General features: G+C 36.9%; 1 protein-coding gene across 1 annotated transcript in view; it reads left to right on the plus strand.

Moving 5' to 3' along the window:
* Positions 1 to 17,633, plus strand: part of ncm (pre-mRNA-splicing factor nucampholin) — a 306,231-nt gene that overhangs the window by 122,281 nt on the left and 166,317 nt on the right. The window contains exon 8 of the mRNA XM_090408753.1: positions 13,650 to 13,753. Within this exon, the coding sequence (XP_090264879.1) occupies positions 13,650 to 13,753 (104 nt within the window). The remainder of the gene's footprint in view (positions 1 to 13,649; positions 13,754 to 17,633) is intronic.

Here is a 17,633-nt window from a genome sequence, read left to right on the forward strand (position 1 = left end):
AGATATAGGTGGATTGATACTGTACAAAGTTCCTTAGACGATAGAAATATAAGATCTGATAATGTTGGAGTCTTGACAAGTAACAGACTGATTTGGAGGAAAATTGTAGATAGGAAGTTAGTAATGATGTAATTTTTTCATGTAGTACTGTCATATCCTGTACACCCCTTGAGGGTACATGGCAGGAATTTGATGATGATGATGATGATGATGGTTATTTTAATTATCTGAATATTGATTAGGTACCAGTGAATCTCAAAAAGAATGAAGCCGAATTTATTGAGCTGTTGTGAGACCACCTCCTTAAACAGAATGTGAGAGAAACAGAAGGAACCCTAAGACAAAAGAGTATTAGAATTGATTATAGTGGTAGAGGAGGTTTCAGTAAAAGATTTCACTGTTCTGCCTCGGATTAGTAACAGTGATCATGCTGTACTAACATCGGAAGTGGCTAAGTTTAAGGATATTCTGTTTACAAAAGGTACATGCTTTTAAAATCAGAAAATTATGACCAAGTAAGGAGAATACTAGATTCACTCATATGGTATTGGGTGCTAGATGTGAAGGATATTGATCATGCATGGGAAGCATTTAAAAAATAAATGATGCAATATTGGGACATCTCTAGATGTAGGAGCGAAATGAATATGCAGTTTTATTAAGCAAGAGATTCTTAAGATATTAGGAAGGAATACCATGTGCATAAGGATGATATCAGTTATGAAAATTATAAGGAGTAGGCTAGAAGCATTACAATTATTGTATGGAAAGCTAAGTCTGACTATGAAAAGAAAATGGCTCTGCAAGCTAAAGACAACCAAAAAAGAATTCTGTTGTTAAGTTGCAAGTCAAAGAAAGAATGAACATGCAGGAATAACTTATCAATGGAGATGGTATGCAGGTGGCAGATGCAGATGAGATTGTTCAACTAATGAGTGCCCATTTTGCTAAAGGCTATCAACCTGGTGTATGAAACATAGAGCTCAATGCTAGCTCTATGTTGAGTGTTCAGCTGAATTAGCTGTTTTCCTCTGACCTGGCTGAATAATTTGAGTTCCAGTACAGGGAAGAACCTGCAGGAGTGGAAAGAATGTATGATAATTCCATTGCCCAAGGATGGTGCAAAGCTAATGTGTCTAACTACCACCACCCTATCAGTATCTCTGTAGTGGTGGTGAAGATTTTGGAAATGTTGATAAGTGAATCAAGGTAAGGTCTTGTTTGAGTAACTTTATCATATTTTATGGTAATGTGACAGTTGAGTTAGACAAAGAGATTGACTACACCATTATACTTTGGGTTTGCTAAAGCTTTAGACTTGACTCAGCATAGAAGACTGTTGCATAAGTTGAAGGATATGGGATTGAATTATATGTTCAAGCTGTTCAGATAATCTTTGGAATTCATTAACTCATCCATTGTTCCTTGCCAAATAAAAAAATAAATCATCAATGTAACCTGACCAAATTTTTGGTCAGGTGAATCTCTCATTGACCCCCAAACTTAGCAAAATATCTGTCAAACCTGATATCACCACAGGAAAAACAGAATCATACAGTTAGCCTGTAACAAATATCTTTTTTTTGTGTGGGTGTGTATTTTTGATGCATCATAAATTCTTGAGAGTAATGAATGTTTCGATAATAAATTTTTTTAAAAATTCTTCTGGCCAATTAGGTAACTTTTTGTTCAAGTCATTAATTTTATTATGTCTGTGCCACATGGGATCCTAGTCTAAGGATAAATAACTGTTGGAATCTTCTAATAGACTGTTAATTTTTCTTATGTATTCATCCATATTCTTAACCACTGTTACATTTTCTTTGTCTACCTTAACTATTACTATACTTTTATCTCGTAATTCAAGAGCTGTTAACTCCAATTTTGGTATGTTTCTACATGGTAATTTAGATTTTAATAATAAGGCTGAAGTTTGTATGTAGATGAGGTCTGAAGAGTCTCTTGGAAGATTGCATATTCCCTTTTCAATTTGATGTCTATAATGTCTACATTGAAATGTTCTGTGGGGATAAGACAGAATTAAAACCTCTCACTAAGAGATTTTTTTAGGTGTTAGATAAGACTGGAAGAAAGATAGATGACAACTTTTGAGTGATCAAGATGTTTTTCTTGTTAAAACAAGTTAAATTTTTTTTATCAAATTATATTTCTTTTTATTGGAAACTGCTGTGGCTTTGTTAGATGTAAATCTGTCAATAATATTCCATAAGTAACCAGTAGCAATCTAGTTAATTCACTATGTGCAGTGAACATATCTTCTATCTTTAAAAGCTGTAATCTACTGGCTTGATCCATTCTCTTAAGATAGCCAGTTCTGTATTTTTGTAGATCCTATCTGCTTTGGCTGAATGCATGTTTGATTCTCATGAATTTAGGTGTAATATCATTGTTTCATTCTCTCGGGAGGGAGGGTTGCTTAAGGGTCAAAGCTGTATAATTGAGAGGAGCCCTCCACATAGCCTTTAAAGGAATGCTGAAAACTGACCAGGGCTTCTGCTCTAATGTCCAATCCTCACCATGTTGGGTATCTACTTGGATACTGAACGAACGAGGATGGGCTGGCAATTTGGGATTTAGCCGACCAAATTGTATTCTTATTGGCTTAAACCAAAATACAAAATGATAGTACAACATGACCTCCATGATAGAAGGAGGGCCATAATCGCAAATGACTTTATGCACAAGTTATGCAGACAGTGTGGTGTGGAATGAGTTTGATGGGCGAAAGGATTCATACAAGATGGATGGTCTGCATTTGAATGGATTTGGTGTGCGAAGACTGGAAAAAGTGTTGCTGAATGAAGTGAAAATGGATGTGCAGAACCAGAGAAACTAGAACTACCAAGGGGGGGGGGGGGAGTGGATATGCAGGCATCAGTGAGACAGTTGAGTGTAAGAATACATATAATGTATCCGAGCCAGTACTAAGGACAAGAAATCGGAATGGGATAGTTAGAATAATGTATCAAAATAGGGGTGAGACAAAGGGACCTCTGCATTTCATGTATACTAATGCCATGAGTATTAGGAACAAGAAGGAAGAATTTTTGGCCTTGATTGGCTCTTCCTGGCCACAGGTTATTGGTATTAGTGAAACATGGCTGACAGAAGATGATATAGTTAGTGGGATAAAATGTGTAGGTTATAGTGTGTTTAGGAGAGACAGAGAGAATAAAATGGGAGAGGGGTGTTATTGATGATAGCTGATGATCTGCAGCCAAGGAGAATTGAAGTTGTATCACAGGATAGTGAAAAGAGCTCATTTGAGGCTATTTGGTGTGAGACTGAGACTGGCAGAACAAAATATACAGTTGGGTGCTGCTATAGACCAGGTGATGGAATAGATGATGGAGACAGTATGCATAAACAAATTGATGAAATGAGGGAAGGAGGGTAATTATGGGGGATTTCAACTATGGTAACATTGATTGGAAGGAGGAGAGGACACGTGTGAGGAAGGAAATGGATTTTATTCAATTATTAAGGGATAACTATCTGAGACAGCATGTAATTGAAAATACTAGGGGTGTGAGAGTGCTTGACCTGGTAATAGCATCTGAGAATTTGACTGTAATGAATATGACCATGTTGCCACCTATTGGTGAGAGTGATAAGGTCTTGACCCGGGAGATTGCTAAAGGTGTGGAATTTTCGATTAAGACAGGGTAATTGAGGAATACCGTGCTGGCAAGTATGACAAGCTTAGGAGATTGCTTGGATCAGTGCCATGGCATGTACAACTGCAAGGGCTGGGTGTCGATAGAGCATGGGAAGTGGTCAAGGAGCATTTACAGGAGGGTATGGCTGATTGTTTACCTAGTGTCCAAATAGTAAAACAAGTAGGGGTTAAATGGATGAATAACACACCATTAAGCTTAAGCTGCAAAAAAAGAAACAACTGTGGAGGGAATTTAAAGAAAGAGGTGACTTGCAGACACACAAACGGTATAAAGTGCAGGCCAGAAGGGTAACGAGTGTGGTAAAAAAAGCAAAAGCGGACTATGAAAGGAAACTAGCTATGCAAGCTAAAGAGAATCCCAAACAGTTCTTTCAATATGTTGCAAGCAAAAAAAAAAACTATACATGGCAAAATGATTTTAAGGAATGATGATGGTAAGGAGGTCAATAAATCAGTCATATAGTGAAATTACTGAGCGAGCACTTTGCAAAAGTATATCATCCAGGTGGTGACATTGAAAAAGTGAAGGAACCAGTAGTTTATACGGGAATTGTGATGTGAATACATCTGTGGGATTGGATGGTATACCGGCACGGGTCTTACGTGAAGCGGCTAAAGAATTATCAGTGACCTTGACCATGCTGTTTAATCTGAGTCTCGGGTCTGGTTTAGTCCCGAAGGTGTGGAAAGAGAGGAAAATAGTTCCACTGCATAAAGGAGGATCCAAGACTACTGTTGCAAATTACTGACCGATCAGCATATCAGGAGTCGTTGTCAAGGTCTTGGAGAAAGTAGTCAAGGGAAAAATACAGGAATGGATTGATGAAAATGAGATACTGTACAGGGGACAGCACAGCTTTGTGAAGGGTGGATCATGCCTCAGTAACTTGCTCAAGTTTTATAACACAGTGATGGCTGAACTGGATAAGGATAATGGGTTTACAGTGATACTACTGGACATTTGACAGGATACCACATGGAATTCTAATCCGTAAACTACAACATATGGGAATGGATATAGGGTTCGTGAGATGGATAGGTGAGTGATTGATGGAGAGATATCAAAGAGTAGTTTATTCAGGAATAGAGTCCAAAAGATGGCCTGTGACTAGTAGTGTGCCACAGGATTCTGTTCTTGGACCACTGCTGTTTAATTTGTTCATTAATGATATAGGGAAGGATCTAAGAGGAACAGTTCATTTGTTCTCTGATGATGTAAAGTTGGGTAGGGCAATAGTGAATGCAGAAGATGTCAAAATCTTGCAGGACAACTTGGATAGATTGGAGTTCTGGGCTAAGGAAAATGGATGTCAATTTAATATGACAAAATGTAAGGTTATGCATTTTGGGGTGAAAAGATTAGGAGCAGTATACCACATTGGTGGAACTGTACTCCAGGAGATTGATGAGGCCAGGGACTTGGGAGTGTTGGTGGATAAGGATATGAAGTTTAGGGGACACATTGCAAAAGTAGCTAAATCATCTCATCAACTCACTTGGTTGTTGAAAAATACTTTGACGAGCAGAGACAAGCCAGTTATTATACCTCTGTACCGAGTCTTGATAAGACCTCATCTCGACTACTGTGCCCAGATTTGGTCACCTAGGTTTCTTCTTGATGGGGAGGAGGCGGAGAGGATCCAGAGGTGAGTGACCAAGATGATATTGAATGAATCTTATGAGAACAGGTTGAAGATTTGTGGGTTGCAGAAATTAGTTGATAGGCAGAAAAGGGGAGATATGATTGAGACATTCAAATTACTGAAGGGTTTCTATAGGATTAATTCAGAGGATATTTTTGACATCAGGACTGGTGGTTGGAGAACTAGGGAGCACCTATGGAAGCTGGGTAAGAGTGTGGTTAGCAAGGGTGTTAGAGCTGGGTTCGTTACCTTTAGAGTGGTAAATGAGTGGAATAAGCTCCCAGAGCCTGTTGTGGGTGCTATGACGGTGAGTGAGTTCAAGGCAGGGTATGATAGATACTGTGAGAATGTCATATTGTTGTGTGGACATGATGTTTAGGGCCTCCCTTGATGAGTCTAAGGACTCCCTGGAGTCTCCCGTAATAATAATGACAAAATTCCTTACTTGCTGGGGCATCGCCCAGTTAACAAGCCCTCCGTTGTTTTCACCAAGGTGAACAGCGAAAAGTTAGCTACTGGAACAAATCTGAAAACACACCCCAACTCAAGATCACCAGAGTTAAAGATCGGTACTATCAACATGAGAAGCCTGAATGTCAAAGAAATGGAGCCACGTGAGGAATTAGATAAGTACCAGATTGACATAATAGGGGTGACTGAAACAAAAAAAAAGATAAAAACTGGTGAGATCTTTCTGGGCAATGAATACAAAATCTTATGGCTATGACAGTCAAGGAAAAGAAGGAATAGCCATAAATGTTTAAAATACCAACCAATTTTAAACCTGGTTTTACTCCATTTCCCAAGTAAGCAAACAGACAAACAAGTCAAGTTTGCACCTGCAAGTGATGCAAGTCTAGCTGATCCTACAGGTAGTGCAAGACCAAGGCAACTCGTGGTAAAGGTGGCATAAGCTCTGATCACTAATCTTAATATTTACCCTTAATGCCAAAACACATCTCCAAGAAGGGGATGTATGATGTTTTGTATTAAAGGCAAGGGGGCCACTACCCAGACCGGTTTCTACCTTTATTGAGGTCTCATCAGTGGGAGCCAGGCTAGAAATACCAAGATTTAGTAATACAGTGCTTATAAGTATTTTACCAGAACAAGTTACCATAAGGTGTTTTAACCTTATTAAATAAAAATCTCTGTAGGAGTTATAAATGTAGAAAGTATTTTACCTTGGGTATAATAAATGTTAAAAATACCAAGCAATTTTAAACCTGGTTTTACTCCATTTCCCAAGTAAGCAAACAGACAAACAAGTCAAATTTGCACCTGCAAGTGATGCAAGTCTAGCTGATCCTACAGGTAGTGCAAGACCAAGGCAACTTGTGGTAAAGGTGGCATAAGCTCTGATCACTAATCTTAATATTTACCCTTAATGCCAAAACACATCTCCAAGAAGGGGATGTATGATGTTTTGTATTAAAGAAAAATACTTTCTACAGGAATAGCCATAGTATTCAACATTAAATATGAGGCTAATCTTGAATGGTAAGCAGTCTCAAGTAGAGCGATGTGGGCAAAGCAACTGACACTATGAAAAAGAAAAAGTTCAACCTTGTTGGGGATCTAAACAGCAGAGTAGGAAATTATTGTCAGACATAAAAAAATATTTTGTGAAAATTTAGAGAAAAGAGCAAAGCTAATAATAATGACAAATACCTGTTGGATTTCTGCTCAGGACATGGACTGGTTATTACTAACATGATACAACATAAAAATGTGCACAAATTCACATTGAAAGAAGAGGCAAGGAATAAGAAGAGTTTCATTGACTATATTATTGTTGATAGTGATGTTTTCTCTCTGGTGCAGGAAACTAGACTGTACAGAGGATTGGAAATTGGAAGTGATCACTATTTAGTCTTAAGCAGGAAAATTTTAAAACAAATAAAAGTTGAGTCGCTCTCAGATGTGAACTGTAGACTAACATATGCAAAGGTTATTGAAGAAAAAATGAAGACGTTTGAGAACAGGAACCAAACTTTGGAGATTCAGTGGTAAGCCTTGAAGAAAACCCTGATTGATTCAGCCAGAGAGGCATATAGTGAGGTTGTCTACAAGGATAGAAAAATCAGAACTCCATGGTGGACACAGGAAGTTAAAGAGGCAGTGAAGGAAAAGAAGAAAGCTATCAAAAGTTCCTGGCAAATAAGTCAGCTTGTGCTCTTAGAGAATACAGAGAACAAATGTAAGAAAGCTAAACTCTGTATAAAACTAGCTAAACAAAAGTCATGTGAGGACTTTGGTATGAACATAGAAAATAAATATGAAGAAGGTGGCAAAATATTCTAGAGGTTGTTGAAGAAGCTTAGAAATGGAGGAAAGAAAAAAATAGAAAAAGCCATCAGAGGCTTGAAATGTGGAAAGGCAGCAGGAGTAGATGATATTCGACCAGAAATGCTGAAGTATGGTGGTATAAAAGTCTTACAGTGACTTCACTGCATAGTTCAGAAGGCCTGCACAGAGGGATGAATTCCCGTTGATTGGAGTAGAGCTCTCATAGTACCCATATATAAAAAGAGAAATAAAACTGAATGTGAGAATTACAGAGGTATTTCCCTACTGAGTGTTCCTGATAAGATTTATGCAAGTATACTTGAGAAATAGTTGAAAAGAATTGTGGAGGAAAAGCTTGGTGAGGAACAAGCTGGATTCAGGCCAAATAGAGGCTGTCAGGATCAGATCTTCACTTTACGACAAGTAGTTGAGAAATCAAGGAATATAACAAAGATCCGTATTTAAGTTTTGTTGATCTGGAAAAGGCATATAACAAGGTGCCGAGAGAGAGAGAGAAGCTATTCAATACGCTACAGTTATATGGTCTCAATGGGGCATTATATCAAGCAATACTTAGTCTTTATTTGAGTTGTAAGTCAGCAGTTAGAATTGAAGGAAGTACAGGAAGATGGTTTAATGTTAAATCTGGTGTGAGACAAGGATGTACATTATCCCTTCTGTTATTCATTATCTATATGGATCACATTATGAAGAAAAGTGGTATTTGAAAGTGATATCAAAATTGGAGATGTTAATGTCAGAGCTCTTTGCTTTATGCAGATGATATTATACTTCTAAATAAATCCGTTACAAGTCCTGCAAGATTTCCTGACTAAATTGAATAACTGTTGTGATAGATATGGTATTAAGGTCAGCAATAAAAAGACAAAGACAATTAAAATAGGCAGAATTGTAAAATGTCAACTGCTTTTAATGTTGAACCTGTGAAACAAGTAAAACATTTCAGCTACCTAGGCATGATTTGTAGTGAAAATGGTAAATGAAATATGGAAATAGACAACAGAATCAACAAAGCTGGTATTGTACTAATTCAACTGAATAAATTTGTATGAAATAAGAGAGAAATTAGTCAAAACACTAAATTAGCTGTATACAAGACAGTGTTCAAACCAATTTTAACTTATGGATCTGAGAGCTGGGTCAGAAGTAAAACACTTGACCAAAGACTAGAGACCACAGATATGAGAGTCCTGAGAAAGATTAGAGGCGTGAACAAATGGCATCAATGACAATATCATATTAAAAATGAGGATGTTAGGAAAGAACTTGACATTGTCAGCATCCAAGAATATGTTAGCAGAGCTAATCTCAGGTGGTATGGTCACTTAGAACGGGCAAGGAAAAATTAGCAAAACGAGTGTTTTCTGCCAGGTTGGGATGAAAACAATGCAAAGGAAGACCAAGATATAGGTGGATTGATGCGGTAAAAAGCCTTAGATGATAGAAATATAAGATCTGATAATGTTGGAGGCTTGACAAGTAACAGACTGATTTGGAGGAAAATTGTAGATAGGAAGTTAGTAATGATGTAAATTTTTCATGTAGTACTATCATATCTTGTACACCCCCTTGAGCGCATGGCAGGAATTTGATTATAACGATATCATTGTCTCTGCATTGAACCAGAAACGTTAATTGGTTGATTAAGTTCTTATGTTTAACGCATAATTTCTCTAGTTGTGTAACTTTAGACCAGCGTTTCCCAACGTTTTTTGGATCATGCCCTGCCTCAAAGATTTTGATGTCCCATTCTCTAACATAATAGTCAGTCAAGTTCTGAAAAAGTATAATATAAATATGTACTTTAAATAAAAAAATAACATAGGTAAACTGTTTTTAATTTGACTTTCTTCAATGAATATAAATTCTTCAATTTCTTCCTTCAATGAATATAAACTAACCACTCGGCCAGCTTGGCTGGCCGAGTAGTTAGTTTATCCGCTTCCCAGCCAAAAGTCGGTGGGTTCGAATTCCACCGTGGGCATGGATGTTTGTGATTGTCTGTGGAAAATATGTGGTGGTGGTCGGCGATAGATGATGTTGGTGTAGTTGTGGTCAGTTGGTGGATTGTGAGTGGTGGAGAAAGAGTTGGTAGATGCCCTCCCTCGATGAGTCTGGACTCCCTGGAGGTGATAATAATAATAATAATAAATTTCATATTACACTTTGTACGTTATAAAACATAATTCGAACTGAACTCGGGAAAATAAAATCCAAGTTAATGCGATCCTTGAGCTCGATGTCTGCTGCAAAGAGTTTTTATTTGAGGTACTAATTTAGTAATTTTCAATCTTGTATACCCATGATTTGTGATATCCAGATGATTTCTTTTTTTTCAGTAGCAAGTCATTTACAGTAAAGCCACATTCAACTAAATATGACTACAGGAAGAGCAACAGTATTTTTTTTTGCAAAACTAGTTGAATTTCGGTATTTCATTTCTGTCTCGTCAGAAAGCCATGCCATTGTTTCTTTTATGTTGAATAAAGTTCTAATAGACTCATCATTTTGCTTTTCTGAGAGTTCTTGATACTGTATTTATGTTGACTGCTGATGTCATCAAGGAAAGCATGCTTACGTTATTTTCCACATGCGCTGTAGCCTCCTCCTTTACGACCGATATGTGCGTTTCGGACGTGACCTTTGCACTGCTACTCATTACTGTCTGGCGATTTACGTTATTTTAGAAGCTTAATAGGACACAAATTTAAGCTAATATTTCTTTTACATAGAATCATTAATCTGACATAATTCTCTAGTTTAGTTTTCCATTTTTGACTACAAATATTTCTAATACAATTCACATATTAATACACATTCTCTTATTCAACAAACAAGGTCTTTCTTACTTTCTGCTGGTGTGCAGGTATTATCTTAAATTAGTTAGAATTTTCATGTTAGATTGTGAATGAACAACTTCTTAGAAAATCCTCCATTCAGGATCAAACAGATGTAAAAAAGAGATAAGAAGAAGAACAGCACTAGCTAAGAAAGCGATGACTGATTTAACTAAGATCTGGAAAGACAGGTACATCTCCAAAAAGACCAAAATTAAGCTTGTAGAAACCTTAGTTTATTCGATCTTTCTCAATGCTTTGCTTCTTGAACAATGAATCTTGGACAATGACAAAAGATGACAGAAGAAGAAGAATTGAGGTGTTCAAGCTCTGGTGCTGGAGAAGATTGTTAAGCGTGTCTTTGACAGAAAAACGAACAAACAAAAGTATCCTAGAAGAACTGAATATCCACACGACTGATAAACATAATTGACAAGAGAATAGTGCAATATTTTGGACACATATATAGAAGAGAAGACAACTGCCTGGAAAAAATAATCATCCAGGGTAAACCGTGTGGGAAAAGAAAAAAAAGATTGACCAAAGATCAAGAATCATTGGACTTAAACTAGAACAGACAATCAGAGTAGCACAGGAGAGAAAGAAATGGCGAAGCATCATCAGGAAGGTCACGAGTCCTCAGACATGAGGAGATCCGAGAGAGAGATTATTATTATTATTGATAATTTATCTTTTAAGAGAGAACTTCTTGTATAGACATATTTTTGTGAAGAGGGAAACAACATCAAAACGAGCCATAATTTCCTTTTTTTGAAAAATTGCAAAAGCAGAACTATCCATTCCACTTTTGTTTTTCATTGTTAATAACAAAATCACTTTTATCATTTTATTGTTATTTTTGTTATTGTTATGCACAAGTAAAAGAAAAATTAATGTGGAAGAATAACTTTAGCACATGCAGACAGTACCTCCACGTCAGAAGCAAATGACATTTCAAATAATGTGTGCTCACTCTACTAAGATCTATCATCTAGGTGTCTGTAGCATAGTGTGCAATGCTCTGGATGAAGAGATAGAGGTACATAAAAATGAGGTTCAACAGCTGTTACATAACTTGGATATGAATTCAGCAATAGGATTAGATGATGGGATATCAGCACGCATGCCAAAGGAATATTCACCTGAAATGACTTGGCCCTTGACATATTTCTGTAACATGAGTCTCTCAGCTCAAGAAAGATCCCATAGGAATGGAAAGAATGCGTAATATTTCCATTCTACGAGGTGGTGCAGAAACTGATGTCTAACTACTGACAATCAGTATCTCTGGAGTGGTGGTTGAAGATTTTAGAGATGCTGGTAAGAACTCACGTACAAAATGGGTAGATAGACAAGCTATACTTTGCAAAGAATAGGGTTTGCTAAATGGATGTCATGTTTTAGCAACTTGCTCATATTTTATAATATTACTTCTGAGTTGGGTAAAGGGAATGGATACACTATGATGCTCTTAGACTTTGCAAAGGCATTACAAAATGAAAAGCTGTTGCATAAACTGGAGAATAAGAATATGGGATTGGAATATAAACTATTAACTTGGATCAGTGGTACCTGATGAATAGGTATCAGAAAGTGGTGTGCAGTGGATGTAAATCTACTAGATTTAAGGTGACTAGTCATGTACCCCACTGTTCAGTCCTTGGACCATTGTTGTTCAGTCTATACATTAATGACATTATTAAATACATTAGGAAGGATCTAGCAGGAGTTGTTCAATTGTTTACTGATAATGCAAAGATTGCAGGGCAATCAGGGATGTTACTGATATAAAGTGCTGACAGAATGATTTGAATAATCTGAAACAGTAGGCAAATGATAATGGCTGCCAATTCAATGTTAGTAAGTGTAAAGTTACACACTTTGGCATTGTGAGATTCCTAATGGCACATTGATGAGATTGTGTTACAAGAAATTGATAAGGCTAGGAATCTCAGAGTTATGCTAGATAGGAAAGTGAAGTTCTAAGGCACTTTGCAAAAAAACAAATCGGAGGATAATTGCAATATTGAGACGAACATTGATATGCAAGAATAATATAGTCACTTTGCCTCTTTATAAGAACTTGATATGACTGCATCTAGACTGCTGTGCACATATTTGATGTCCTTTATTCCCAGTTCAGGATAAAGAAGCTGTGAAAAGGGTGCAGAGAACAGTAACAAAAATAATATCAGGATTATGGAATGTGGATTATGAGGACAGATTGAAAGTATTTTGACTGCAGATGCTGGTAAACAGGAGAAAGGGAGTGATATGATAGGTCTATAAATTTCTGGAAAGATCTTATAGGTTGTTAACTGATCAAATTTTTCATTATATGGAATGTGGGGAGAGGACAAGGGGACATCTTTAGAAGTTAACTTTGTATGCATTTAAGAAAGAGGTAAGGGCCAGATTTTTCTCTCACAGAGCAATGAGTGAGTTGTTCCACTCACTCATTGCTTGTAGAAATAGTGAGTGCATGCAGTGTGAATGAGTAAGAAGGTATGACATCTGGTGTGAGTGATCTATAGCCTTCCTCAATGTGTCCTTGACTCCCCAGAGGTCTCTGATAATAATAGCACTTTCCAGTGTGCTAAGAAAGAAAATTTTAAAATTAAGGTCATCATCAAATTCCTGCCATGTCCCCCCGAGGGTGGGGGGTGTACAGGATATTATAGTACTACATGAAAAATTTACATCATTACTAACTTTCTATCTACAATTTTCCTCTGTCTGTTACTTGTCAAGACTCCAACATTATCAGAGCTTATATTTCTATCATCTAAGGCACATTGTAACCTATCAATCCACCTATATCTTGGTCTTCCTCTGGGTCGTTTTCCTGACAACCTGGCAGAGAACACTTGTTTTGCTAATCTTTCCTTGCCAATTCTGTTTAATTAAGGTTATGTAATTTAATTAATTAATTAATTAAATTAAGGTTATGTAAGTTTCAATTTGTTTGTTTCTGTATAAATAATAGATGGTAGCATATTTAGCCTTCTAACAGGTTATATATTTTCTTATTTTTGGATTCAGCATGTGTATAATATTTATAACATAAAATATAGGTACCATTTCAGTAATATTTACTGAAAGATTAATTATGTGTATTATCAATCCTGATAAGACGATTCGTGATTTTTTTATTTTTAGGTATTTTTGAGACTTTACGTACAATCCTACATGAAGGGCAGCTTGACAAACGTGTTCAATACATGATTGAAGTAATATTTGCTATAAGAAAAGATGGTTTTAAGGTAAGGTTCAAATTGATGTTTATTGTTTATATAGACATAAATATTAGCAGCTGTTACAAATCCAGAAGGAATGCAGTGATGTATGCAGTATTTAGTACATTTTTTTTTGGGTTGAAACTGAATGTGAGGTTTGGTTTAGCAATACCAAACTGGCAGTGATAGCTGCAGCTTTTCAACTGAAGGTAGTCTTAAAATTATTATTAAATTACTTGTAAATTAATGCAACCATGTTGTTGAGCACAAGTATTTTATTATTGATGCAGACTCAAAAAATCTTTCATTCTAGCAGAGCTTCTGTGTAATATTGTTGTTTTCTTCCATTTTTTAATCCTATTTGAAGGAGTGTTCAACGTGGGATTTGCTAAATGTGGCTTTTCATAATGGTGGTAATGTATTTATGTTCTTTATGGCTATTGTTAGAGATCTTTGTCTGTTAGGATAAGTTGCATGCAAAAAACACTACATTATTAGTATTCAAAGCATAAAAGTGTTATCAGTTTTCTAAAAGAAAATCATTTTGTTAATTATTGCATTTTGCTGCATAGAGATCATTAACATTCTGAAATATTATTGGACTAAACCATCCTAGATACATAGGATCCCCAAAATTTACGAATCCAAGTAGCAAAGCTAATAATGGTAAATAATTACTGGATTTCAGTTCAGGACGAGTCATTACAGCAAACCCCAAGGGACCAGAGAAATAATTTGCTATGGTGTTTAAGGAGAAAAGATTGATCCCTTCTCCCACCAAATTCCCATATATCCAATACTGATATAATTTTTAACACTCTCCAATGTATCAGAATCACCACAGAAACCAGGAGATTAGACCTGTGTGCAATAGTCCAAGTTAGATCTTATCAGTTCTTTGTAAAGAGGCAAAATGATTTCCTTATCTTTACATGTCAAGGTTCATTTCAGCATTGTAATTATTTTCTGAGTTGTATTTACAGATTTTGCCAGATGACCCTTGAACTTCAACTTCCTGTCTACTAAAACTTCAAGATCCCTATCCTGATCAATTTCTTCTAGCATAATTCTGCCAATATAATATGATGCTGGATATCTAATCACAACCAAAGTGCATGACCTTACATTTATTAACATTGAAATGACAGCCATTTTCACATCCCCCTATTCAAATCATTCTGTAAGTACTGCATATCAACATCACTGCTGCTTACCCTACCTATCTTTGCATCATAAGCAAATAACTGTATGTCGCATGTCAGATCCTTTCCAATGTCATTAATGTACAGATTAGTAACCAGTGGTGTCCTTGAAGCACATCACTAGTTACCTTGAATTTTACAGATCCCCCTCCCCCCATATATGACTTTTTGGTCTATTAATCAGCCATCCTCTTTTTATAATTCCATTTGTGCAACAGTCTTCCATGGTGTATCCTTTCTCCTTGTCTTACTCAGTGGTAATATTAATATATAATGTGAGCAAGTTGCTAAAACATGACCTTCTCTTAGTAAACCCATGTTGTTCGTTGCAAAATAGAGATTCTCTGTAAATCCATTTCTGAATGTGAGCTTTAACAGACTTTTCCAAAATTCACTGAAACTCCTGAGATACTGATTGGTCGATAGTTGGATACATTATTCTTTGCACCACCCTCATTCAACGGGATTACCATACATTTTTTCCACTCCTGTGGAATCTTCCCTGTTCTGAGAATCAAATTATACAGCCTAATCAAAGGAATAGTTGGTTCAGCTGAACACTCATTTAGCATCCATGATGATATTCCTCCAGTTCCTATTGTTGAATTCTTATTCAGTATTCATATTCTTGTTTTAATCCTATACCCATGTAAGCATAAATGTGAAGGAACTTCATGACTAGTCAATTTGTATATAGAAGCTTATATATACACACACTGAGTAGCTACTTTGTTAGGAACACCTCACTGTTTAGGAAAACAGAAAGTTGGCTACCCAATTGCAGAAGTCAGAGGGAAGACTGAATGATGGAGTTTTCTTAACAGACCTTTGTGTCAAACTCAGTCAACAGCATTGGAGATATCAGATTTGTCAAACCTTTCCATAGTGTTTGTCCAGAGATGGGTGACATAGGTTTGTAGATCCCCTTTTGATTAACAGTGACGGAATCCATACTGTTGGTCATTTATTAGATGAGTCTTCAATATAGCATAGGAGTGCTCCGTTGATGGTTCTTTCGTTACTTTAGAAAGAACTGAAGTGAGAGAAATTGGACAGTAGTTTGAAGGTAAAAATTTGTCACTCTTCATTGGAATAGGTTTGTGTGTGCGTGCGCTAGTTTCCAGACTGCAGACTAGATACCAGTTGAATAAGAAAGTATAAATAGGTGGCATAAAATGGGAGTCAGCCCTGGGGCACAGACCTTTTGAACAATTGGAGGAATGCCATCAGTGCCAGGAGATTTTTTGCTATCCAGTTTGAGCAAAAATTGTTTTATCTTTTTCTGGCGAAAGGTCAGATGTGGCATTGAATGTTGGGCATGTGAAATGGAATGGTTTGGGGACATTTCCTGTGATCAGCTATGTAAGAATTTGAGAAGTAGGAAGAAGGAGGTTGGCTTTTTCTCTTGGTGATGATGCAGTAGCATCTGGGTGGAATAGTAGTGGGAGTAGTATTGGGCAGAAGTTAAGGCCGATAGCTTTGGCTACAGCCCAGAAGGCATAACTGCTGTTTGGACAGAATATAAATTTCCTGCTTTTAGCTCTCTCAAAATCAGTTTTCGATGTGATAATTTTATTGCAGCCATTCTGGGCTTTGGTGTATGCTGTATAGGAGGATGCAGTTTTGGGTGCTTATCAGTTGAGGTATGCATGACCTTCCTTTTGTATAACCTTGGCACACCTGTGAGAGAACCTAGGCATAGATAGAGGACGAGAATTTATGGTGGAGTTGGGAATATGTTTCCATGCTGATGAGTATTATTTTGGTAATTCTTTCTGCATATATGTTTGGCTGAGGTGGCCTGAAACACTAATCTGACAAAGGAAATGAGGTGTAGAAGTTGTAGAGATTGTTCCACTTGGCTCTCTGATAATGCCATACAATGTGTGGTTGTGAGTGTTTGTGTATGTGTTGCTCTATGGGGGAAGACATATGCACTACATTGTGGTCTTAGTTGCCTAGAGGGTACACAACATTCACAGCATGCTTAAATGGGTCACTGGTGAGGTAGAGATCCAAGGTATTTAGAGCGTGATTGGGATTGTCTTGTATTCTGATGAGCATGTGGACAGTTTGTGTGAGATCATTTGTGATCAAAAGCAGCAGAAATCAAAAGTCTCAGCCTCTTTACCTGCTTGATCTGTGCATTTGGAAGTGGGCAGCCAGCTGGTGTTATGGACATTGACATCTCTGAGAAAGATGACTTCACTGTTTGGAGAGTTGGATTGAAAAAAAAATCAACATTTAAGGAAAGGTGACTGAAGAGTTCAGAGTGATTGTTGGCATTAGGAGAGCGGTAGAGACAGTATAGTATGAGGTAGGATGATTTTTAGCCAAAATGAATTCAAAATTGGGAGAATCCAGGTTTGGATACTCCTTGGCATGGTATACTGCATGCAGGTCTGGTCTCTTGTTTTCCGTGGTGATTCTTATACAATGGAGAGGTTGCAAATGAGAGTGTCAAAAATGATATCAGGATTATGGAGTACTGATTATGATGACAGATTGAGAAATTGTAGACTGCAGACACTAGCAAACATGAGAAAGAGGGGATTATATAATTGAGACCTACAAATTTCTGAAAGGGTCATACAGAATTTCAGTAGTTGGAATTTTTCATTTTATGGAGGGTGGGAAAAGGGCACAATGGCATCCATAGAAGTTGAGAATGAATGATGTTAGGGCTAGAATTTTTTCTCATAGAG

Source organism: Typopeltis vanoorti, chromosome 2 (genome assembly GCF_054136105.1).
Source record: "Typopeltis vanoorti isolate ZY-2024b chromosome 2, IOZ_Tvanoo_1.0, whole genome shotgun sequence".
NCBI lineage: Eukaryota > Metazoa > Arthropoda > Arachnida > Uropygi > Thelyphonidae > Typopeltis > Typopeltis vanoorti.